This window comes from Stylophora pistillata, chromosome 9 (genome assembly GCF_964205215.1).
Source record: "Stylophora pistillata chromosome 9, jaStyPist1.2, whole genome shotgun sequence".
NCBI classification, from domain to species: domain Eukaryota; kingdom Metazoa; phylum Cnidaria; class Anthozoa; order Scleractinia; family Pocilloporidae; genus Stylophora; species Stylophora pistillata.
The window spans coordinates 22,740,429-22,766,648 of NC_142527.1; the positions used below are offsets into that span (position 1 = coordinate 22,740,429).

At 39.9% G+C, this 26,220-nt stretch overlaps 1 protein-coding gene across 3 annotated transcripts; it reads right to left on the minus strand.

Moving 5' to 3' along the window:
- Window positions 1-418: 418 nt before the first annotated feature.
- On the minus strand, window positions 419-25,167 carry LOC111344499 (uncharacterized). 3 transcript variants are annotated; one of them, XM_022951729.2, is made up of 19 exons: window positions 25,006-25,167; window positions 22,591-22,724; window positions 18,653-18,871; window positions 17,618-17,770; window positions 16,851-17,003; window positions 15,428-15,601; window positions 14,235-14,287; window positions 13,424-13,544; window positions 12,666-12,803; window positions 7,357-7,466; window positions 7,086-7,183; window positions 6,628-7,007; window positions 5,603-6,396; window positions 4,887-5,136; window positions 3,703-4,497; window positions 3,335-3,377; window positions 2,675-2,986; window positions 2,074-2,288; window positions 419-1,844 (listed from the first exon to the last, which is right to left on the minus strand). In XM_022951729.2, the coding sequence occupies exons 2-19, from the start codon at window positions 22,708-22,710 to the stop codon at window positions 1,593-1,595; spliced, it is 4,380 nt and encodes a 1,459-aa protein (XP_022807464.2). In that variant the 5' UTR covers window positions 22,711-22,724; window positions 25,006-25,167; the 3' UTR covers window positions 419-1,592. The 3 variants fall into 3 exon arrangements, with proteins under 3 accessions (XP_022807464.2, XP_088588918.1, XP_088588919.1); XM_088732792.1 differs by having other exon boundaries at window positions 25,087-25,103; XM_088732793.1 differs by lacking the exons at window positions 4,887-5,136; window positions 5,603-6,396.
- Between the last annotated feature and the right edge of the window lie 1,053 nt (window positions 25,168-26,220).

Genomic DNA, 26,220 nt, shown 5'->3' on the forward strand with positions numbered 1-26,220 from the left:
GTACGTTAATTCTGTATTCTGGGCCCATTGAAAAATTCTCCTCTCAAAACGAGGTCTGAAGACCGATTTTAAGCAACTCCAAGTTTTTTTTCTCTCTCTCTTTCTCTTTCCCGTTCCTCTTTTCTCCCTTTTACTGATATTTACCTTCCCCTTCAAAATCATGTCTTACTCGTTTCGCCCAGAACGTCACTATTCATTGTGCATTAATTACCAAAGCGCAACATTTGTCTTTCCTTTTCATGTTTTGAAAAAAAGCGGAGGTTTTAATAATTAAGAGTAATTGTCTTTCGGCAGTTGAATATTCAAATTCGGGAGGAAGGTTTTGTAGAGAAGCCCTATGAACACTGAAATTCCAGACGGAACATTGCCTTCCAACAGTATATTTAAGCGCTATTGATCAGCATATGTAAATACGCGCTATATAAATTGGTAAATTATTATTATTATTATTATAATTGTTATATTCATCCGAGTGCCTGAAATGTGCAATATGTAAGCAAAGCTCATGCATGCAGTCTTCACTTCAGCTCATTTTCCTCCAAAACTAAAATCTCTTGTACTCAGATCTCAGCTGCCAGTAAAATACGTGTTATTCCCCAAGACTTTTAACCAATTCTCAGTTATCAGTTGCGCCCCCATGCGAGGAACTGAACATGCGAAAGCCTTATTAGAACGCTAGTTAGCCAACCTACCGAAAAGTTAACAAGAATGGAAAGAAGGAGCGACAGTGACGGACGAAAGACGTGAATTTGGGGTCATAACAAAAACACAGAAATGGCCCACAGCAATTTTCCAAATAAAAACATCATCAGAAATTTTCCTTTCATACCGAGACACACCATGGCTCTAAACAATGTGAGAAGTATTTCAACAATTATGTCAACCTAATTCTACAGATCTGAGCATGCGCAAGTTACATTTCTTTTATTTCTTTAGATCCCTATTTTAAGTGCTACCGTTTATCTAACTAAATTATATTTGACATACAATTGTAAAACTGGGATTAAAAACAGCGTAAAATCACCCAAGGTTTTCTCATAAGGTTAACTGAAAGCTAACTATGAATTAAGATGCAAGCCATGTTGGCGCAAGTTCCTTTAAAATATCTAATCACATTATGAAATATGGCATCAGCTAAATGTAATCGTTTAATTTTCGGCAACTAAGCAAAACTCTGATAGCGGCAAACAGTAAACCTTGGTAATGAGGATAGCTAAGCCACATACTGCATAATTTACCATCAATCCTCCATCAGATTTGCACATAGATGAGCGACAAAACGAAATAAGTCATCTGTCCAACACTGATACTATTAAATTCATGTTGATTCAGGCCATACACAGATATTGATTGGTTGAATTCGAGTCAAAGTAGATGGTGTATATCAAACGAATTATTAAATGTGAGCAGCTTCAAATTGAAATCATAAACCAATTGTTAGAGTATTCAGGCGAGGAGTTCACCCCTGAACAGTTCAAGAAGTGCCGCTTTTGAATATTTGCTTTTACTGCGCTTTTGAATATTTTATAGAAAAGGCGCAATACAAATAATAAATGTTATTGTTATTGTTGTTGACAGTATCAGCAGTTTTGTCACGTTTGAACGAACTCTCCCACTTTTCTCATCATCTCCTGAAACTGTGCCTCAGGAATCGTTCCATCGTCTACGGCCATCTTGATGTAAAGAAGAGTGGTGAAGATCAGAGCCAGTTGACCTTCCGGTGGCCAGGAGAGATCTTCGAACAGCAGAGGTATAATGGGCTTCTTCAGGCTGCAAGCAAGGGTAGCTTCCCTTTGACAGGCGTCAGATTGGCAGTACCTTTTCGTTACACAGCAAACAAAGACCTACAAATGAAGGCATGCAAGAAGACTTCAAAAAAACCTGAGACGAATTATTTCGGAGCAAAAGAAGATAACATTATCAGGAAAGACTGAATCGCATATTTAGTCGGTATGAAAAGAAAGTTAGTCATTCAAACATCATAAAGATTCCTACGAGTCAAAAATTAAGAAATAAAAATCCCTTTACATCACTATTGGGACTTATTAACGCCATTCCGAACCTAACGCTCACCTTGCACGCTCGAATACCAGCATCTATCTTAGCAAACAAGGCATCGCCTCCTCCCATCTGTCCAATATCCATCCAACACTGGATCCCGTTTTCTTCAATTCTCTTCTTTAGTCCCTTAACAATCTCTTGCAAATCCCACTGGTAAGACAAAAAAACTGGGCAACTCCAACTCGAATCATCTAGGATTTTGAAGGAGACCGGTAAAGCTTCTGTGCCTGTTCAGTTAGGAAAAAATGTTGATATATCTAAATCACTAGGCAGTAAGACGAAAGGAAAATATTTTCAAGGAGGCGTCAGCCCCTTAATCCATTAATTTTTTATCCCTGTCATTAAAACGTAAATTACGATAATGACAACTGCCTAGCAACCTGGCAGCTTGCCAGTGACGTAAATTTAGCTCACACCGGTTTCGCAATGAATTCTTGTAACGAGGAACTGGAGCTTCTGTTGAATGAGAAAAGAAAGGCTGACAACCAAAACAGTGGTTGTTTATGAACTGCAGCGGACATAAAGCTTGTGTACTTTCTGAGGTATACTTCTCCATCAGACAAAAACCTGTAAATAATTTATCTAAAGGTTTTGTTCGACAGTTTTTATTTACCTTTGTAAACAGCTCCGGGGACGTCGCAGTATTTGACAGCAAGCCCACCTCGACCCACCGCAGGATGCTGCAAAGCTCGTGCCAAAGACTCGTAAGTAGCCGAAGAGCCAAACATCTCAGTCCATCTTCTAACCATGCTGAAACATTTTTCATTCAGCTTGGGGTTGTCTTCCTCAATTTGCTCCAGCACTGCTTCAGGAAGAGAGAGTGTCCGACCCAGCATCTTCCACGATGAACCCAACTCAAAAGCAAGAAGGAGGAGGTCATCTGTCGAGGGTGTGCCCATTTTGGAAGGGAAGGGTCGCTGGAGCACTGTTGAAATGATCAAGGAAACAGCTATTGCTAAGATTCCTCTGGAGTTAACACATGTCGCGAGTGGTTCCTGGTCCTGTGGCGATTTTGTATTACACACAAACAGTAATATTCACGATTCGATTTAGGATTGTGTTTTTAACTTTTGTCAACCATCAGTCGTCAATAAAAAGGAACAAAATCAGCCAAAAAACCATCCACAACTCAAAACTCGACCTTTTCACTACTAAGAGTGAGAGAACATGAATGTTGCTGTTATGCGATTTCTTGTCATCTTAAAGCATCTACCTCCAGCTAAACCACTGGCCCTATCTCTTAAAAGACATACATGGTATGAGTTTTTCTAACCTTCAGAGTCCAATGAAGGTATCATGTGCATCTCTCCTTCATCCTGAATAAAAGTAAAAGAAAAGCTTAATAACACTATACGAGACATGATGCTGCCTTAGAAGAGGAAAATCATGAAGTCAATGCTCTAGAGCTTCTCTATTACAATGTTAAACGTATTTGTTTCGATATTCATTCGCGAACCACAAGTTCTACAGCTTGTCTGGGTCATTAACTTCATATGCAAAAATGCGATTGGAAATTTCATGTATACAACTCCTGCATTACTCATTCATTTACTTGGTCGAGGTAAAAAAAAGCAACAAAACTAAACAAAAACAAACAAAATAAGTAAAAGCCAAAGGAGAAACAAAAAACTAAAACATTACCTTTGCTTTATCACCTTGAAACCAGTTTTCTAGTCCATCAACATGAAGAGCTTCATCGTTGAAGCTTTTTGGACAAAACAGCTGCTCCCCTGGAATTACTCGAAGGAGATGAAGACAATCATCGTGAGCACAGCAGACTATTCCATGTTTAGCACATTCTTCTCCGTGAGTTAAGCAACTGGGACATGCAATACTCAGTTCATACCTGAGGTTGCGTAGCCATGGCAACTCGAGACTAAGCTCTTGCAAACTATCTTCAAGATACACGCGAACCTCCTGAGCGACATTCATGAACGAAGGATTCGACGCGGAGCCCCTTTGTTTCAACACGATCTTAATAAATCGTTTTCGGCAGATAAGAATGAGACTGTAAATGTTCTTCCTTCCAATGAAAAGCCGCGCACCGTTGTGGTATAAGTTTGGAGCTTGATTGGGACCGCGCTCTGAAGACCAGCGGATGAACGTCGACAAAAGCTGAGGGAATAACCCATGAGGTACAAAGCCATCAAGGAAATGAAGATAAAAAGGGCATGGATCATGGCTAGACTTCTTAATCTCACACAGACCTGCTGGGGATGACTTTAACTGAGCTGGTACAAAGTATCTCTGCCCATCTTCGGAAGTAAATGGGAAAAAGGAAAATTTAGCGATTAAGCCATACATCTCCATCATATCCAAAACGTCCTCCTTGGATAGCCCATTCTGAATTACATCGGCGAAAACGTGATCGACGAGGGTCATCCTTAGGATACCGCTTTCCTCAAGCTCCTTCCAGCATTCTGAGTACAGAGGATCCTGAAAATGGAAATCACAAAATAGATTATGAAGTGGCAAGTTTGTTATATCCACATTTCAGCTGGAGTGCGTTCCGACAACAAATCTATTCATCACATAGGTCGCGCTTCATAGGAAATCTAACACTAAAACCTGCCTCAACCAAACAAACAGAGGTGAAAAACAAAAACACGGACCAAAAGAACAATAAAGAAAGAAAAACAAAAAAAGAAAAAGGGGGTTTTCGACGATGCCACTGTTCATCATCTGGACCATTGGGGCAACAAGCACATATAAGGAAACAACAACAAAAAAAGGAAGTTGAAAAGGTGGAACAGCTTCGTGGAAACGAAGCCAAGCATTCTTGAGATTTCCAGTGTCTGCAGAAGGCATGAGTACACTTTACTTACTATTTCGTCAAACGGTCTCACAGTTATCAATCGCTTAAAAAGGTTGATCAGCCACTGTGCCTGCAGTACAACAGTGCGGCCATGTTTTACGATCACTCCCAAGTCATGATAGAAATTGAACATGGCAGTCATTTCCTCCTTGTCGTCTATTTGGCAAGCTTTCCTTGTAACCTTTAGAAGCCGATCAGAGTCCATGTGATAGGTTCCCTTTGCTACCAAAGCCTCGATGATTTTCTCGAAGTTGAACCACCTATGGGTAGGCAAAAACAGAGTTATACACGAGGTAAGGTGCACGCTGTTTCACTCTGTGAATCAAAAGCGAAACAAGCAAATGAGAACAGTCACATTTATTAACAATCCCCTTAATACGGCCAAAACACTTTTTATAAGACTTTACATTTTTTATTGAAATATTTCCTGTTTTCCCAACATAACAATTACGCTATTCAACGATTACATTATGAGCTCAAGATCTCTCTCACGCAACAGTTGACAAGGGCGAAGCTCAAATCAACTATTACACATAATCGACAGTAAATAACTTAATTGTCGCTCCAAACTTAAAAACACGACAGGGTCATGCTTTTATCTTCTTTCGTTGTAAAAGATAGCGAGAAACGCAGCCAATCAGAATGTAGCCTTCGCGATAGAACACCTATATGCATTTATACTGACCTAAGCTAACAGGAAAACTGGAGTTGTTTCAATTATCATACCTAATTGGAATCTCTTCACCCATGTAGGGTTCTTTTCTGAAAACCTCCATGATCCTCTGCTGCAGCGCTTGAACACCATCGTCACCCATCGATCGTGAGTTATCAACTGCAAACATTGGCCTAATCACGTGCTTTTCATAAACCTTCCCTGAAATATTCCTTTGAATACACTTTTCCATTTCCTTGACATCGTCGAAAGGTTTGTCAGCGTTTGTGCCCACGATGAAGACTGGAGGGCGTAGATAGGATCTTTTCTCTTGCTGATCATTGCCTGGCTCGTCAGCTGTTGAACAAATATTGTGAATAGAAACCAGCCACGACAGCAAACTCTCCAAATTTGTCTCGCTGTTCTGTTTCTCTAGTACAATATCATGAATACCCTGTTTGACTCGGGGTTCAGCTGGAGCATTCAGATCTTTGCTCAAGTTGTAAACTAAGGCATAAACAGCTCGAGAAGAAAGGAATACTGAGTGCGAGGCGTAGTACAGATGTTGCCCGGCGAAATCCCACAGAGTGAAACTGGTTTCTTTCGTCTTAACGTGATCCTCTAGTCTCAAAGCCTGCAGGTACTGCACAACCAGTTCCGTGACATCATTCTGTAAATCTGAACTGGTATCTACGCTTAGCTGAACATTTAGGTCAGCTAGTTTGCTTGCTGGTACACCACTGTGGCTGATGTCGTCGATCGTCGCGTTTTCGTCCTCCTCTCTTCTTGATGATGAATTGTTTAGGGTAGACGAGAGTATTGTATCTGCTGGCATTGGATTGTCAGCTTGCAACTCATCATTGTAGCCCTATATATATAATAAGATCTACATCTACATTGGCAACAAACGAAAATACAAATGGGAAAAAAAATCGGTTTGCGCGAGAATCAGTCGAAAGCTGAAAAGTGAAATGAATTTGGCCATTAAAGAAAGATGTCAAAGAGACAGAGTTTGAAGAGGGGGAAGGAAGAACAGAATACTGATGTCACGTAGATGAGTAAAATCGGCAAGAGTGACCCCCCAAAGATTTAACTTTACCTGCTCCAAAAACGAAGGGACATCTTTTGTCTTCTTCGGTTCTTCTGTTTCCTTTAAGTCTTTAACAACTATCCTTGCTATGTCTTCAACAAAGTGAGAAACATCCAGTTTCGCTTGCTCTGTTCGCTGCCAATTCGTTACTTGATCCACATCGACTTCGCACTTGGATGGGTCAACTTCGACTCCTACAGTGCTCTCTTCCTCGGGATTAAAGGGCATGCCGAGTAGAGATTTTTTGAGACTTGTTTTCCCTGCGCGGTCCTGACCGAGTATCATGATGCGACCACGGAAAACTTGCACTCTGCCATTCCGTAATGCCTTCTGAAAGGCAAGCTCAGCTCTAGGGCCTCGCGCCTGAATCTCCGGAGGTATGACGGAACCTACAAAGGAATGGATTTCAGACATTTTCCTTTCTGAAAACTGTGTCAAAGCTGGGGTCGTAACGAAGTGGTACTTACCATCAACATTATCATCTACTACTTCCTCGACGTACTCCTTCCAGAAAAATCCTATTTGATCACTTTGTGTGACACCAAACCATATTGTTTTGTCGTACCTGCAAGGGATAAGTCAAAAGAAATATGTCTCATTTCGCTGCCGCTTCAAACCTTTCAAATTTAAAATAAAATTAGCTTGTAAATCATTGAATTGCAGAGAAGCATTATATGCTATTGTATTACTTTCGTTAAAAAGAGACGTGAGTCAGAAACATTACTACGATGTACGTACTTGTGTCGTCTCTTGGAAATCAGAGTTATGATTTCGCCAGGATTACAGCTTAGAAAACCGTCTTCTGACGCCTCGAATTTGCAAGTAACCCTCAATTTCAAAGGGTGTTCCTGTAATGTCCAATGAAATTGTATTAATAACTTATGTAATAACATTTGTTGTTATCGGCAGTAAAAACGTCTGGATGCCCACATATCCAGTACAATGAGTGGGCGGCAAGGCGTAGCTAATCAATGCAACGACTAAAGTCCTTACAATTAAAATTCCTGTAGCAATTCCTAATCATGAAAACCCTAGTAATAAAGATCCTAAACTTAATTGCTATGTAGTAAAACCCTCAATCAAAATACTAAAGGTTCCATACATCACTATCGAAACACTTAAATGTAATAAAACAACTAATATCCCTTATTTCAAGTCTTAAAGCGCCTCGCAATATTGAGCGAACTATGGCAATTCCTAATCATAAAAACCTTAGTCCTAAACGTAATCGCTATTTAGTAAAATCCTCAATCTAAATACTAAAGGTTCTATACATACTAAAGGTTCTATACATCACTATGGAAACACTTAAATGTGATAAAACGTCTAATATCCCTTATCCCAAAATCTTAAAGCGCCTCGCAATATTGAACGAAATTGTGATGACTGACTTCTGTATCTGCAGAGCTGTTGTGTCGCTCTCATCTCCCACTAGTTCTTTAAATGTCTTTCCAACATTTCTTGAATAACCTCCGAGTACATTCGCAACAATATTGTATTGTGTCACACGATGATCAGGGTATCTCTGCTCAAACTCCCAGCGCAGTGGCCCATACTTTGCTGTTTTTTTCGACAGCTTTCTCCTCCCAGTGTTTAACCCACGGGCAGCTCATCTCTATCGCCGATACTTTCTTGTTCTCCTTGTCCACGATGGTGGCATCGATCCTATTCGCCTTTACATGCATGCTATCTGCGTTAAGAGGTATGTCCCAATATGCTATTGCCCTCTCATTCTCAGACATAGGCTTTGGCTGGGTCTTCGAAAACCACGGAACCTTTGATGTAACTTAGAGGATCCCTCTGTAAACCACTTTTTTGTGATGTTGGCATCCTCAATAAAGATTAACTATTATTATTATTATTATTATTAACTAGGTCCAACGCCTTGATCACTCGAAAAAATAAAATCTTAAGAGCGTTGTTATGCCCTGCCAAAAACAACGTCTGGGCTAATGCCCCACAACCAGCTAAGATATGTGAGACACTCTGTAGCCTTCCCGCACATTCGACACCTCTCATCTCCGCTAACACTCGTCCCAGTCTTCCTATGATAGAAAACCTTTGTTGGAAAAAGTTGTTGGTAAAGTTCTTGTGCACCAGCAACTACCTGCGTGGGTGCCGCCTTCCAACAACTAAGCCAAGCAATCTCCTTAGTCTAACTGCTCATCTTCCCATCGGTTACAAATCATCTTCCCCTGCCACTTTTCTTCCTTCACTTTGGCTTGCACTTCTTCCTGTCGCGCCTTAGCTATACACCCTTTAACTTTCTTTCCTTTTACTTCCTTACCGTCATCGGTGATGCATGTTGGTTCCGGGTGCTCCAGTTTGAGTTGAAATCCCATCTCCTCAACATACTTGCTTGCATCCTTGATAACTGAGTGAGGCCCTACTCTCGCTGACTTCTTTTCTAACATTCTTACTGCCTCCATAGATGGATCTGGGTTACCGTAGAGCTTCATATCCGTTATCTTGATTTCCTTGTATGTTGTCTCCACCGATCTTAATCCTCTACCCCCACACTTCCTGCTCATGTACAATATCGCTGTTGATCCTTGGGGGTGATCCTCCCCCCCCCCCTCCTACAATGATCTTTTTTTTTTTCTGTCTACTTGTTGCAGCTATGCCAGTGGCCACGTCTGCGTCCACATAAAATACAATAATACAGGAAGCGCACACTGGTTAGTTGCAGCTACCTTAGCATGGTCTGAGAGTGGACTGGACCAAATAATCGCTAATCTGCGCAAGTACCCCTTCGACGCATTTTCAAGAACCAGCTTATCTTCCTGCTTAGAATTCTCTATTGCACCCAGAAACTTGTACGTACTTTCTTCTCCAAAGCTCTTGATCGACTTCAGCTCATCAATCTCCATGTTCTCCGTTTGTTTTACGTATCCTCTCTTCACATGCACTACCGCACACTTTTTCTCGTTCCATTTCAAACCAATGCAGCCTATTCCTCCCTTTACAGTTCTCATGACTCTTTCTAAATTGCTTTCCGATGATACATACATCTTCAAATCGTCAGTGTATAACAGGTGTGTAACCTTTCAGGAGATCGGTTTTTATAACTTGTAACCGCTTGTGGCTCTCTACTTCCAAACAATAGGGTTGAGGCACAGGGTGAACAATGTTGGACAAAGGGAATCACCCTGTGGAAGACCCTTCTTCAAATGGATAATCGCTGAACTCTCTCGTAACCTTGCTTAGTTTCCGTGACAATCCGGGTGTTCCAACTTTTAGAGAGTTTCCCTATCAAGACGCAAAACCATTCCGAAAATTTGTGAAGCTCGAACATCTGAACTAACCATCGATGATCCACCGAGTCGCAGGCCTTAGAGACATCAATCCACGCCATGCTCAGATTTCTATCGCCTCTCTGTGCATCCTGGCACACCATGCGATCAATGAGCAGGTTGTTGACAGCACCAGAACAGTCCTGTTTAGCCCCCCTTTGGTCTCCTTGCGTTAGAACATGACTCAGTAGGTGATGATTTGCATCCACAAGGAGGCACGAAGTGTACCACTTATATAAGGTATTTAGACAAGTTATTGGTCTCTGGTTGTCTTTCGTAAATTCCCCTGGTTTAGGTAGCAAACTAGTTTTTTCTCCAGAAAACCGCAAGGGAAAGTCCCTCTCATACGCCACGGTTGCTTCAAAACTCCCAGCCACGTCGTGATGCAAGACAACTACTTTTTTCCACCAAAAATTCGCAAGGAGATCTGGGCCAGGTGCACTCCAGTTCTTCTTCTTTCTGATCGAATGCCCTACTTTGTCGCCCGTAAGTTTAAACTCGGCTGTGGGTATCTCAGGAACAGCTTCCTTTATTGCCTCTCTTACATCCTCAGTCCATTCCATTCCCGCGTTTCCACTCTCGGTTCCTTCCCATAATGCTCTCCAAAATTCAATCGCTTCTTCGATATTTTCAAACTTCATCCTGTTGCCCTTGCAACAGAGTTTGATCATACCTTGGCTTCCCGTTTTCTTGTTGCTTTTCAAGCATTCTTCCAAAACAAGAATATACACTTCCAGGATCCTGTTGAAACTTCCGGATCACCTGCCTGGCCTCATCTAGCTTATTCCTCAGGCGCATAACGTGGTCATTTTTTCAAGTACGTACAAGTACATATGATCTAGAAACCTAAGTAAACTGAGCGAAAAATACTGCGTTCTTTATTTCTTGTTTGAAATAGTTGTGTGAATACAAGCAAAGAACAAAGCGTTTTGCCCTTATTTTTAGCAAACTTGGCGCAAACACAGCATTGTTTTCAAATTTTTCTGGTCACTTCAAGTACGCACGTGCGTATATGCGTAGAGGACGCTACGCGCCTGTTCCTCCATACAAAACTTCGCTTAAGCTTTCTCAATTAGAATTTTCTTTTTCCATGTAACTCAGTGACGCTGCCACTGAGATCACTTTGCAAGACTTCGATAGTTTAGCTTGATTTCGCCTCCCTTTTCTTGTGATCTTCCGATTGGACTTTATTCTTCCTATCTCTGCTTTTGCCATAGAAATATTCTTTCGAACCTCTCCAGCCTGCCTCTCGTACATCTCTTTCTGCTTATACTCCGCTTTACCTTCTCTTGTGTGAGAAGTTTTCTTTCTCGTCCATCCTTTCACTGTCAAAAGCGCCGCTACAATCGCATACAAGAGACAATTTGCTAACCATAGATAAACGAAAGGTTCTTGAGCTGGATTAATGATATCGTTTTGGTTGTTAAGTTTCAATAGCTCCTCCAAGGCTGAGTTGATGTTAGCAATATCACCCCTAATTGGTATTTTCTTTGTTCGGGTGTCAATTGCTCGGTTCCTAAAATCCCCTTGGTTTGCGCTCACTGATGCAAAGATTAGATGTGCCATTTGAACAATGGTATTCACCTCGGTGCTTATTTGCGATGGGATGCTATTATTCACCGTCGACTGATGATTTACTTGCGTGTGCAAATTTTCATCTTAAGTTGAGGTATTATCGATTTCGCAAACTACTTGTTCGAGACCTTGCCCTTCGTTGCGTTCTAAACTTACTGCATCTAATAAACTCCCGTCATTATTTGCATTTACCTCCTTCCTGATAGTAGCTCTTACATTGCCCAGCGGCTTTTCAATCCTGGCTGCTTGATCTCTAAGATTTTGACTAGATAGATTCATATGAGCGAACTCACTCTCGTCCCACAACTCCTTCATTACGGCCATAGAGCCCTTTTTCCTTCCAGTCTGGTCCCTTGGTGGATAACTTGAATGAACCAGTTCTAAGGCCTTTCTCTTACATTCCATCAATTGGTGTTCATTGCTTCAGTCCACTTCAAACGCCCTCTCCTGTGCGTGGAATTCTGTTCTTGTTAATTTTTCGCTATTACGCTCCGAAGCTTGTTTCAAGGAAACGAATTATTAAAAACAGACTTAGTCGCCTCCAGAGTCACAAAACTGACTAGCTTTCTGCTAGAAACAGCTGCTCAGCACTTTATCAGGCTCTTTGTATATGCGTTCATGCTCCGAAGTTAGCTTGCTTTCGCTTAAGAGTCGTCTTTAAGAGAACTCAAAGAACGCCCTCTACACTACTCGCCGCCGCCGCCGCCGCCGTCGTCGTCATCATCATCATTATTATTACTATCACAACTATTTCCATAACTGGTGTAACAGTCTAAGTTGGACCACAAAAGAATTTAATTTTGAAGTTGGTGTCACCAGTCTAAATTTAGGTGAAGTTGCGAGTTTCTCGGTATTAACGATCTTTCTGATTCTGGCAGGGCAGAATGAAACGTCCTCATTGAAACTGCACGCGAAGCCTTTTGCTGGTCATTCCCAGAGATTCTTCCATGAAGTGCAAAATTTTGGCATACTGTTCTTATTTCGCCTTATCGCTCTCCAAAGATCTTGGCAGTTTTCGTTTCCCTCCCGTTTCTTGACCAACAACCTGCTTTCTAATAATCCTCACAAAATCCAGCAAAGTTTTCGAAACTCATTCAATAATTAGAAAATCATCATCGTTCCAGAAAAAGATTTGCATGGCGTGCTGTAAAAATTTGTCATTTATCATACCGCACTAACCTGTGTTACAAGAGATTGCCTGATTTCTGAGAAAGAAGGTGGCATGCGTACGCTGTTCAGTACACAACGCTGAAAAACGTCACAAAAATGAGAAGGGCAAATGTGACCAAACTTTACGTCGTTCCAATTTGAGAGTGCCTAGAAAGGAGAATGGATCAGTTTAAAGGAAGAAACGTGACGATTTGAAAGGAAAACAAGACATCACTAACACTGCTTAATAATACTTCCCAACCTTTGCTAAAGATCACCTCCGATGGAACTGAGAAACATGTTTATTAGAGGAAGCTGAAGTAAAAAACGAGCGGATCGCGTAGCTGGTGTAGCAGTACTGACAAATGCATCACAACAATCCTTTAACATTTTAAGAGAAGGCTAATGCTCATTTGTGCTTTCAATGATTGCTTTCTCATTGGTTTTCATTGGCTGGTCGATTCTGGTGGGTATTAATTACAATGATAAAATTAATGAATGTTAACTTGTTGGTAAAACAGTTTCACAATTGTAGTTATGTCGGTTTTCTACATAATCTGTTGAATGTTTTCTAACTGGCTTGTGATTCATTCGGTTTTCTCTGGTTAATATCCTTTATGGGACAATTTATCTGCCTTTTTCAACGTATTGTATAGACCCATATGTAACTACACAGCGACGGCTGTAATTAAAATCCTTCCCTATCTAAGTTATGTAAAAATAATATCCAAACACTTCCGTGGTTAGCCGCTCAACTAACCTATGTTGGATATCAACAAACAACTCACCTCAAGTTTGGGATGACTCTTATACCTTCTCGATAAAGCGGAAAATATCGAGGAGAATACTTTCCCGAACATGAAAGCTACACTATTTTCTGCTCTTCCTCTTTCTCGTTGATTCTTCTTACTGTGAAATTTACCAAAATCAATCAAACATTAAGTTTACGGTTATTATAATAGCCCTTGAACTCTTTAAACACTCCTTTTATTCTACCAACAGGTCACTGTTTGACTCAAAGATGAGTTTGGTGACTTCCTTTCTAAATTTTAATGAGTTGAAATCAGCATGTTTAGATTCACCTTTCTGTAAAGATTGCACAAATCTTAACTTAGTGTTGAGACCTATCTTATTTTTTGGATAATTCAGAGTCACGGCATGGCTCTGAGCCTACAGTTTTAAGCGTATGCAGAGACAGGATTAGGTGGAAATAAAGAGAGAGAGTCAGAGTCGATGATCAACGACGAATCGTGTCTAAGGGACCCCGTTGTTTATATCCGTTTCTGGACATTGTACAGCGATGGTCAGTAGGTTTCGCCAGCGTGTCAACTCATGTCCAGGTACGCACGTTTCAAAGCTGTTGTATGTTCTACCTTTCGACCTCTTTGAAACAGCTCGCACACCCTTGAGTGTCAACGCTTAATGACAAGTTCGTTGATAACGTTCTCGCATTCAACTAAAATTATGACGACTGAATTTCTTGATTCTCCTCTCTTTTCAGCCATAATCTTTTCACAATAAGGCTTAAGTTAACAACATATTCATCGCTTGAGCTTTCACAAATTAAATTAAATCTACTCTGATGCAATGTGTACTTACTTTTTCAGGTTTACTTTTTTAAACCAACAAAACGCCAGGCCAGCAAGCTTCAGCTAGGATGAAATCAAACATGGATTAGTTTAAACGTAGGTGAAGCTACGATGAAACACGGTAAACAACACAAACACATGATTTCGGTTACGGTTTAATGCGAAAAACTTCCCTTAACAACAACGGTTACACTACTTTTCCGCTCGAACTAAAACCCTGCTTCACCTTTTTAACCACGTGCTCACACCTCTCATATAAAACTGTCACTCAAAAAACGAAACCCAAAGATTACGTAACAAAACTCAAATCTGATGATTACGTAACATACTGAATTGCGTGACGCGTGTCACTAGTCTTAATAGGTCTCTTATCCAGTAGGTTCAGCTGGGTCATGCTCTTCTCATTATACGATAGTACTGAGACGGATCACCTTCTCCTACCACATGTCGCGAATCGCCCCCGTACTTAATAAATCCACGACAATTCACTGAGATGTAAATGTTTCAAGGTCCCAGCAATTTACTGAAAAAGAACTCAATTATACTACGTACTTATTGACTGAGTGGGAGGGCTGGACTGGAAAATATTTGGCTCAAGGTCATGACGTAGGTACCGAGCGCAGCGAGGTCCGTGCAAAGGGAATGAACGAGAGTCAAATATTTTCCTTTCCAGCCTGCACTAAGTAAAGAAGCATTTTATCATATGACCTCTATGATTACGTTTTGAAATATTCGAGAAAGTTTGTTTTAATTTAACTAAGGACGCGATAGACTGGCGTGCACGAAAAAAAAGATCAAAATCAAAAACAAAAAGATTCTACAACAAAAAAATTTCCTTTATTTTTTCGAGTCAGAACAAGAAACTCACAATTCATTGAAAACCATGACTTACTTTCTCTTTTCTGTTTACTACTGTCACTGTTTTTTTTTTTTGCAACAACAAGAAACAATGTCGCCATAGAAGTGCAATAGGGGCGGACAGCTTTTTCCGGATTGGCCCACATCAACCCATCGATTTTCTATGGGACTGCGCTAGCGGGGCCGGACAAGTCATTTGTTAAAAGCTTTTAACACGTGCAAGACGGTCCATTCTTTGATTGAACTTATTGATCTCATGCACTTCCGACACAGTGACAGTGGCAATGGCAAATTGGCAGTAGCATTGGTGATGGTGAAAATAATGACAAAAATAAAGATGACTACCTCAAAACCAGCAACAACCAAGAAATTGTAATCAACAATAGATTGGTGAATGACATCCCTTCTCTCTAAGTATTCCAAAGCAGTTGCAGCCTGGATGGTAAATCTCCAGAGGCGTTCAATTGTATGATAATGCGATGATTCTGAAAGGTTTCCAAATTCCGCAAATTCGACCACCTAGAACGTAACAAAAGTAAAAATATTTAAAAAGAGATAATGAAAAAAGTTAGTATGAAGGGAATAGCCCGATAGCGCGGGTAACTAGTCGTAAATGTACTGACGGCGTCGCCACTCATCGCTTAGCGCACACAAAACTTCAACGCACTCACAAAACTGCAAGCCATGCAGGCTAGGAAATTAAAAAAGAAAAAGAAAGGAAGAAAGTGAAAATGAAAAGAAACCACAGCAAAAACTAGCTTAACATGCTCTATTTTTTTACCGTGGCCCACAAGTGTACACCGAATTAAAAAACTCTACGCCGAATTCCAAATGCCCACACCAAATTCAAATTGCTCACACCGAATTCTAAATCTCCACACCGAATTCCAAATGCCCACACCAAATTTAAATTGCTCACACCGAATTAAAAACTCCACACCGAATTCGAAATCTCCTTACCGAATTCTAAATCTCCACGCCGAATTCAGATTGCTCACACCGAATTCCAAAGATCTGGGAGACTGGACCGAGTATTGTTTCATCGAATTGAATTATCGGGAAAAGAAAATGGCGACTAGAACAGTAGCGTTAAAATGTGGTGACTGTGGCGCAACGATATCTATTAACCGATTTTGTTAAAGTATTACTTTAATGAGGGGTACGAGTATGAAGTTACTTTGTGTTTTTTGCAAAAGTACCATGGAATCTACATGAGCTTGAGAACGCTAAAGGAAAGGTTCAAGTCACTTGGCCTTCGACGAAGAAATCTTTTAGATTTAGACGATCAAGATGTAAGAGCAAGAATACACGAAGAGCTGAATGGACCTGGATGTTTGTCAGGTTATAGAAGTGTGTACTCGGTGTGGGCATTTGGTGTGGGCATTTGGAATTCGGCGTAGAGTTTTTTAATTCGTTGTGCACTTGTGGGCCCCGTACCTATTTAGATGATTTTTGCGATGAACTATTTGATGGTGAAATAAATAAATAGATAAATAAAACACTACTATAGCGATTTCAACCTTTCGGAAAGTATGGCATCTCTGTAATTAAACAAGGCTAGAGGATTGTGAGTGACAATTTTGCTTGTGATTTTGCTTCAGTGTCATCTCCATCCACTTGACTGTATCGTATGCTCTGCCGCAACCCATTTCCATCACACATTTGAATAGCATCTTAAGTCCATAAAGGGTTACATTTTAAGTCCTAAACAGATCCTAGGAATCATCAGCCATCTAACGCATATATCGAATACATGTGAATAACTTACCAAAGCTGGGTATGGTGAATATGCACTAGCAATGACTACGCCGTAGTAAGCAAGAATATTCTCATGACGAAGTTTAAATGCTTTTTCCGCTTCACTTAAGAAGTCCATTCCTTCTTCTTCTTCCGCTGTTTGATAACGAAGACAGACTTTTTCCTATCAAAAAAAGCAAACAAACAATGTGGACGACTCTGTTATAAAATAATATGTCAAAAAACCCAGATGGGTGTCGGAAAATGGACCCGCTAGCTTCAAAATCTGCCTAACCTGTGCCGGGGTCGTCAGTTGGCGAAGACAAGTGAAAAAGGTACGCGCGAAAAATAACATTCAAGCTTACAAAGGTTGCCCACGTCAGGAAAATCGCTTGGTCTGCCTTGTTCTTATCACTCCCGCTTATTTCACGAACGCCATAATTCGCGTCCTCGTTTTTGTGCTCGTCTTCACTGATTAAGAACCTGAAACGGGTTAGAGTTTTCAGGTCAAGATATCGAAACCTTGACCATATAATAAATTGGTTTTTGTTGAGGAAAGAAAAAGGCCTCATGAGTCAGTGAGTAGGAACGGAGTCAGTTGGTTAGTTAAACCAAGAGTACTGTATTTACCATCCCTTTACCGTCCATTTACTCCCAAAAACTGCCGTTTAAAAGCGCTTGAGGGCTAACTACCAGCCATTACGAAAAAAGAAAAAGAAAAAAAGTAGTAACAACAATGAACCAGCAAACAAACAGCACATACATATAAACAGCAAATTCACTGGGAGCAGTATGTACCTTTTTCCCATTCGGCAAAGTCAGTTGCGCCTCACAAACTTGTCCCACAAATGGACCCTCTTTCAATGTGCGCGTAACAGCTAAGTCTTTCTTTGGGATCACTGGTATGTGCCTTATCTTACACTCCTCTGCAAGTTTACTTCGTTTGTATTTCTGCGATAGAATCACAATTTACTCAGAACCTCTTGTCAAATTGGGATGATCTGTCAGGATGAGCGAGTCATGAAAACAACCCGAGCGTGCCGAGTCAAAAGCTCAACACTCTCCACCTATCACCCGCATTAATCAATGCATCGGCCTTTAATGTATCATACCCTGGCTGCTACGATTTAATTATGCTCAAGGGCGATAGAGAGATGATCTTTTTATGCAGAAATACATACAAAAGAGTTACGTAAAAGAATTGTAGTCCATTCAGGGAGTTCACCAAGCTTTCACGTGATCAAAATGTTAAGAGTGAGTGCTGACGATGGCAAAAGGGTCGGGGTAAGTTTAAATTCCCATTAGTTCAAGAATTCACCTGTCCAACATTTCAAAAATCACACGGACGATGTAACTCGGTTTACCATTCATTTCTAGTAGCTCAATTACTTTAGGGCTCGACAGCATAAACCACAGTTTACAGTAAGGAAATACTATAAATTATATGTCCAGGCCGACGTAGCGCAGCAGGGTTCAACCCCTACACCTCCATGAGTTACCAAGGTAGAAATTCTCCTCGCAATATCAAAAACAAAAAAAAATACCAAGGAGATGAGGAATGAGAATATGTAAAAATATCAATAAGAGGATTAAAAGTTGCATCAATACCAAATTCTCCAAACTAACCATCACAAGAACGTATGGCAGACAGTGAGGGGAACTTCTAACAAGATCTTGAGAGTGAAAAAGTTAAAAGGGTATCTAAAGAAGAAATTAGAAGCATTGTGTACAAAAATGTGGTGGGTATATAATTAGGTATCAAAACCCAATAGATGTACAAGTGTCAGAAAAAAGTAAACCTCAGGCACAAAGTTGCATTATCTTTGGCGGTACCTGTGCAAGTGCTCTGAAATTGAAATCTTTGCCCTCAAGGCGAGATTTTATCTTGTTGCAGATGAAAGCAGATGTGCTGTCTTCTTCACTGTATTCCTGTAAGGCATCTAAGCTCGTAATGTTCAAACCGTAGCAAAGCCGATCAAAGAGGTTTTCTTGACCAACTTCAGCCAAGGCAATGTACAACTTGTCCAAGTCAGTCAGTTCTTTAACATCAGCCTATCAAAGACAAAATTGAAAATTGATTACAAAAAAAAAGATGGAACAAAAAAAATATTCAAGGATCATCAAGTAAAAATGAATAAATACACACCTTCTTATTACAACTAGTCCAGTATGTCAAAGGAAAAAAAAAATTTCCCAAAGACCTTTTAATTTTGCCACTAAAATTTAAAGTTTTGTATGCTTTCATGGTCCAGGTGCATATTGAATGAACATTTCAACCTCTGAGCCAGCATCACTCATATCTGTTCTAAATTACACGCATACATAAAATTCTCTTTGGAACAGGATTTTTAAAGATCAGCAATTTTTAAATCATTTTTCCTTATAAATATTGTGCCACATGCTTATAATTGTTTTAAAGTTTTATAGATATTTAATAATTTATTGTAAGCCTTGATTTTTAGTTATTTTAATCTTGTAACGAACATCTTGTAATGAGGGCCACTAGTTTATTAGCATTTAGATGCTATTTCCTGCTACCCTCTCTAAATAAAGACTTTAATTACTTACTTACTTACTTACTACAAAATAAAAAAAAAAACTTGTGCACTAGTCAAGTTTGGCTTTTCGAATGTTTATACACATGGAACACTCCGTTGAACACAAAAGCTTCAGATTGAAGCCAGTATTTGAGCAACTGTGTGCCTCACCCTCCCCTCCCCTCACCCAATAACAGTCAGCTGATAACAAGTCAAGGTTAATGTTGGTGGAATGAGGGGGGGGAGGGAGGGGGTAGGGGCACAGTTGCTCAGATACCAAAAGTAATTCAAAGCTTCATTGTGATTCTAATCATAACACCCGATGGCATGGAGCTAAAACTGAGATTACAGTATAAAAATAATTAGTTTCGTATATGAGAACGATCCTTCGCAGTAAAGCACTATTTGAGCAATAGTGAAAATCAGACCTGAAAAAAATTTCAGGCCTGTACGGGATTCGAACCACTGACCTCTGCGATACTAGTGCAGCGCTCTACCAATTGAGCTAACAAGCCAACTGGGAGCAGGCCATCAACTTAATTCGATATAAACCCGTAGATGATAAATCAAACAACAACAAACATATGAAACATATGTGTGAACTGCGGTTATGAGACGTATATGAGAACGATCCTTCGCAGTAAAGCACTATTTGAGAAATAGTGAAAATCAGACCTGAAAAAAATTTCAGGCCTGTACGGGATTCGAACCACTGACCTTTGCGATACTAGTGCAGCGCTCTACCAATTGAGCTAACAAGCCAACTGGGAGCAGGCCATCAAATTAATTCGATATAAACCCGTAGATGATAAATCAAACAACAACAAACATATGAAACATATGTGTGAACTGCGGTTATGAGACGTATATGAGAACGATCCTTCGCAGTAAAGCACTATTTGAGCAATAGTGAAAATCAGACCTGAAAAAAAAAATTTCAGGCCTGTACGGGATTCGAACCACTGACCTCTGCGATACTAGTGCAGCGCTCTACCAATTGAGCTAACAAGCCAACTGGGAGCAGGCCATCAAATTAATTCGATATAAACCCGAAGATGATAAATCAAACAACAACAAACATATGAAACATATGTGTGAACTGCGGTTATGAGACGTATATGAGAACGATCCTTCGCAGTAAAGCACTATTTGAGCAATAGTGAAAATCAGACCTGAAAAAAAATTTCAGGCCTGTACGGGATTCGAACCACTGACCTCTGCGATACTAGTGCAGAGCTCTACCAATTGAGCTAACAAGCCAACTGGGAGCAGGCCATCAAATTAATTCGATATAAACCTGTAGATGATAAATCAAACAACAACAAACATATGAAACATATGTGTGAACTGCGGTTATGAGACGTATATGAGAACGATCCTTCGCAGTAATGTTTGATTTATCATCTACGGGTTTATATCGAATTAATTTGATGGCCTGCTCCCAGTTGGCTTGTTAGCTCAATTGGTAGAGCGCTGCACTAGTATCGCAGAGGTCAGTGGTTCGAATCCCGTACAGGCCTGAAATTTTTTTCAGGTCTGATTTTCACTATTGCTCAAATAGTGCTTTACTGCGAACGATCGTTCTCATATACGTCTCATAACCGCAGTTCACACATATGTTTCATATGTTTGTTGTTGTTTGATTTATCATCTACGGGTTTATATCGAATTAATTTGATGGCCTGCTCCCAGTTGGCTTGTTAGCTCAATTGGTAGAGCGCTGCACTAGTATCGCAGAGGTCAGTGGTTCGAATCCCGTACAGGCCTGAAATTTTTTTTCAGGTCTGATTTTCACTATTGCTCAAATAGTGCTTTACTGCGAAGGATCGTTCTCATATACGTCTCATAACCGCAGTTCACACATATGTTTCATATGTTTGTTGTTGTTTGATTTATCATCTACGGGTTTATATCGAATTAATTTGATGGCCTGCTCCCAGTTGGCTTGTTAGCTCAATTGGTAGAGCGCTGCACTAGTATCGCAGAGGTCAGTGGTTCGAATCCCGTACAGGCCTGAAATTTTTTTTTCAGGTCTGATTTTCACTATTGCTCAAATAGTGCTTTACTGCGAAGGATCGTTCTCATATACGTCTCATAACCGCAGTTCACACATATGTTTCATATGTTTGTTGTTGTTTGATTTATCATCTACGGGTTTATATCGAATTAATTTGATGGCCTGCTCCCAGTTGGCTTGTTAGCTCAATTGGTAGAGCGCTGCACTAGTATCGCAGAGGTCAGTGGTTCGAATCCCGTACAGGCCTGAAATTTTTTTCAGGTCTGATTTTCACTATTGCTCAAATAGTGCTTTACTGCGAACGATCGTTCTCATATACGTCTCATAACCGCAGTTCACACATATCTTTCATATGTTTGTTGTTGTTTGATTTATCATCTACGGGTTTATATCGAATTAATTTGATGGCCTGCTCCCAGTTGGCTTGTTAGCTCAATTGGTAGAGCGCTGCACTAGTATCGCAGAGGTCAGTGGTTCGAATCCCGTACAGGCCTGAAATTTTTTTCAGGTCTGATTTTCACTATTGCTCAAATAGTGCTTTACTGCGAAGGATCGTTCTCATATACGTCTCATAACCGCAGTTCACACATATGTTTCATATGTTTGTTGTTGTTTGATTTATCATCTACGGGTTTATATCGAATTAATTTGATGGCCTGCTCCCAGTTGGCTTGTTAGCTCAATTGGTAGAGCGCTGCACTAGTATCGCAGAGGTCAGTGGTTCGAATCCCGTACAGGCCTGAAATTTTTTTCAGGTCTGATTTTCACTATTGCTCAAATAGTGCTTTACTGCGAAGGATCGTTCTCATATACGTCTCATAACCGCAGTTCACACATATGTTTCATATGTTTGTTGTTGAATAATTAGTTTGCTTGTACATGAGTAACATGGATTTACAGAAGCCACAACTATGCAAGGAACCACACTGTTATCATTTTACATACTATTCACCTAAATTAACAATTATTTGAGAATCACATAAACTTTTACTGATTCAAGCTGTCCTGTCACTGGCTGGTAAGCTCCTCATCCCCTGTGCCCTTAAACTTATTTTAATAAGTTAATAATGATTTTAAAAGAATCATGTAAACCACAGCACATAGATGGTAAATCAAAACCATTAAGTATCACTTTCAATCCAGATTTAGCATAAACCAAGTAATGAATAAATGGTTCATTGAAAATACAGTAGTTGTCAAAGAATAACCAAACTAACCTTGACTCCAGCCTTGTTGTCCCTAAAATCACCTTTTGGGACATCATCCCCTTTGTACTTTTCCTCTTTGTTGTTAGCCCTCAATTTTTGACCAAAGACTTGGCTAAAGGCCTTCTTCATTGTTTCTCTGAAAGCTGTAAACCAAACCAGCAAATTTTCAGAATGCATATATTTTGTATTTGTTCAGACATAATGAGATTACAGTAAATGCTGCATTAATCTACCCTGTAAGCTCTGAGTGAAAACTAAATAAAACAGAGGACATAAATAAAGCTATGATTTGTTTATAATTACAATTAGGCCAAGAGCTGTGCTTTAAATTATGTTCTACTAACCACCCCTACCAAGTGTAACCCTCCTTCTACCTCCTGTTTGTGAAATCTAAAAAACTAATAAAAAATGACATTGAAATTACTTACACTATGCAACTACACCTGAAGAACCTTTAACAGAATCTTAAAAAGAGACCTTCTCCAGCAAGCACCTGTCTGCAACAAGCCCCTCCTCTTTCCCTGTGTATAAATCTTAGCAATTGATAACCCCCCTCCAATCATTTACAATAAACAAATAGACCTTATGATGGAGAGAGCACTGGGCTCAACACTAACTTTTCAACTTACTAGCCACATGGCTAGTGACAACTTAGATGTTACAACAATTTCAGTTTGTTTACTAGCCTTAAAATTTTAGGCCAGGGTAAGCTTTACTGGGTTAAAGGTCAGAAATAAAGCTGGCTGTCGATATACTAGCTATGGACGTACTGGCTGCACTTGAGAAGCGAGGTCTGCAGGGATACTTAGATTTTTTAAGCCCATTTATTGGGTCTTGAATGGTTTCAGAAATAGAAAGTTTCTTTGGTTTGTTCTAATTCTTTTTCAGCATGATCAAGCATCCTCTTTTTCCTTGCAGATTTTGAAATCCTTCTAATTGCCAACAAGCCATCCGAGCGAAGACGCTTGGATGGCGAGGCAGTAACAGAATAGAGCTGTGCAAGATTGGGCAATAGGCAGAAAAATTCTCAATCAAGCCACCGAAAGTGTAACCCGTAAGCTGTAACCTGATGTAATGTAGATTCTCCTGGGAATTTGATTTGAGCCAATTGCAAGGACAGAACTATTGGGACCAATGAAAAGATGTGTAAGATTTTGGTGTGACCAAGTGGTGTGACTGTTGTCAACCAATCAAAAGGCAGTAGCGGGGACACCAGTTACTTTTTTGCCTTCTTTTCGTTCCTTCATGATGACATTGCAAGCCTTTGTTTGAGAAGATGAGTTGCTTTGCTTGTCTTTTTCGCTTTTTTGTTTATTGAACTGTGAATAATTTCATAGTGTCTCAAACCCAGAGTAAGTACAGTTGGTCAAGAGACCAAATTGAACCAGCATGTTCGCCACTGAATTTAACCTGGCTAGTGGAAATCGAAAACCACTAGCCAAAACTGAATGTCTGCTAGTCTGTGGCCTAAGTTGGCTACTATTAGCTATAGTGTCAAGCCCTGGAGAGTTGAACAGACACAATTCTAGGTACAGCATGCTGCTCATAAGGTGTAGTGGGGTGTAAGATGTTAAAACCCTTATTATTTTCATTTAGAATGGATGGAACAAAATGTATGGCAAACTATAGATCCTTTTCCTATAAACACACTACCATTAATTACATTTGACATTTGACAGAAATCAATCATACTTAAGTAGCAAGTAAAAATAATGCCCTATCTTAAAACACAGATAACACAGAATTTTTATCCCTACAGCCATTTAGAGGAGAGGTTAATATGAAGAAGCAGTAAAAATATTATACAACAGTTTGGCAAGTTATTTGAAGATACACAATTATTCTTCACATTACAAAAAGATTCCTTGATCACCACAGACTGACCAAAACCACTCAAAGGTATTTCTTTAACGGACTCCAATTTCCAAATGACGTGAATGTTTGTTGTCATCAAAAATTTTGGTTCTCAGGCAAAGGACAATCAATATTATTAACTTTCGATACATAATAATCAGTTGAATATGATAAGAGAGAGAGATATACCCTTAAACTTTCTATTTTTAACGGAGAAATTCAAATCGTTTGATCTCTGATTCCAACAGCGTGAAATGATAATCAAGGAGGCAACTGGTATAGATAAAACAGAAATGACCATATTAAGGTATCACGAAGGAAAATTAGCGTCCTCCTAATTTGAAAATTACGGTATTCGCGCTATCCTTATGAAAGTAAACAAAAGCATTTTGGAACCCCATTCTGCACCCGAACCTGTTCATAAAAATTACATTTTAGGCTGAACGGTAATTGAAGTAATGATTTTTTAACCCATCCTGGCCAACATATATAAAGAATTTACATTAGTTCTCACAGTCAAACAACACAAGGGAGTGGGGCGAGCAAGGTATTCGCAAGGTCGAAACCTACCATCTACTGCCCATGAACTCGCTTGATGACCAAAAGGAAGAACGTATATTAACGATGTCGATTTAACATCGCATATTTCACCTGCTCGTAAATCGATCGAAGGAAAAGTTGTTCCATACTCAACCCTACGAATACGCTACCATCTGACAAAACATTGAAACCGCCTCGCCGCTGACTTGTTGGATCGCAGAGTGCTCGCTTCCGTTACAAAGTAACGCAATGCTAACGCTCAAGCTAGCCGAGGTAGCAGGCGCATAAAGGGGTGGGGGAGGAGGAAGATCGGTAAAAAAAAAAAAAAAAAAAAAAAAAGTGGAGTCGGGCGGGGGGAAAGGGAACTCCACCTTTTTTTTTTTTTTCTGCCGATCTTCCTCCTCCCCCACCCCCTCCCCTTTATACGCTCAAGCATGCTCAAGCACGCTCGATATGAGCATTTTAACTATGATATGAGGGGTTATTACCACCAAAATTAAGTTTGGAATTTTATTATGCTGTTTGCCGATGCGGTTTTTATTATTTTCGCTGGTGTTTTGGGTGTTCTTAATGATGTTCGCCAAAACCTCGATGCTATTATTTGTGTCCGTATGCTGTTATTCGAAACCTCGATGCTATTATTCGTGTCCGTATGCTGTTATGCGAAACCTCGATGCTATTATTGACAACAGCCTAGCATGGGTTCTAAGGTGAGCACTTTGTACTTAATTCAGTGAATGTACTACTCGCAGTAATCCTACTTTACTGGAAATACCTGCATGCTGTAAAATTACTCTAAGTCAGTAAACTCTTATACTTCTATGTGTAACGTGTTTATCAATAAAGTTCAGTTAGCCTTTGGCAATGAAAGAGAAATAGTCTCTTGTGTCTGAATGACGATACTACACAGCGTGTGGTAATGCAGCAGCAAGCTAGCTTATTAAACTTAGCAACGAACATGGGGGGGGGGGGGGTGACAACTCTAATAAACGCTGTTTGGCGCAACACTAGGTCTTAACTTATAAGACGTCCCGGAAATTTGGATCATCCTCCCGAATTCTTGCGATACTTTCCCGGAAATTTCTAGAATTCCCGGCATATATTCTAAGATTAGCCGTTTATTATTACTTGTGTAACCTCAAATATTACACGTTTTGCATGTTTAGCATTATTTTAACCATGAATAGCGTCTTTACAGTAAAACATTTCAATTTTAATTAACAAAGAAACAAAACATCTTTAAAA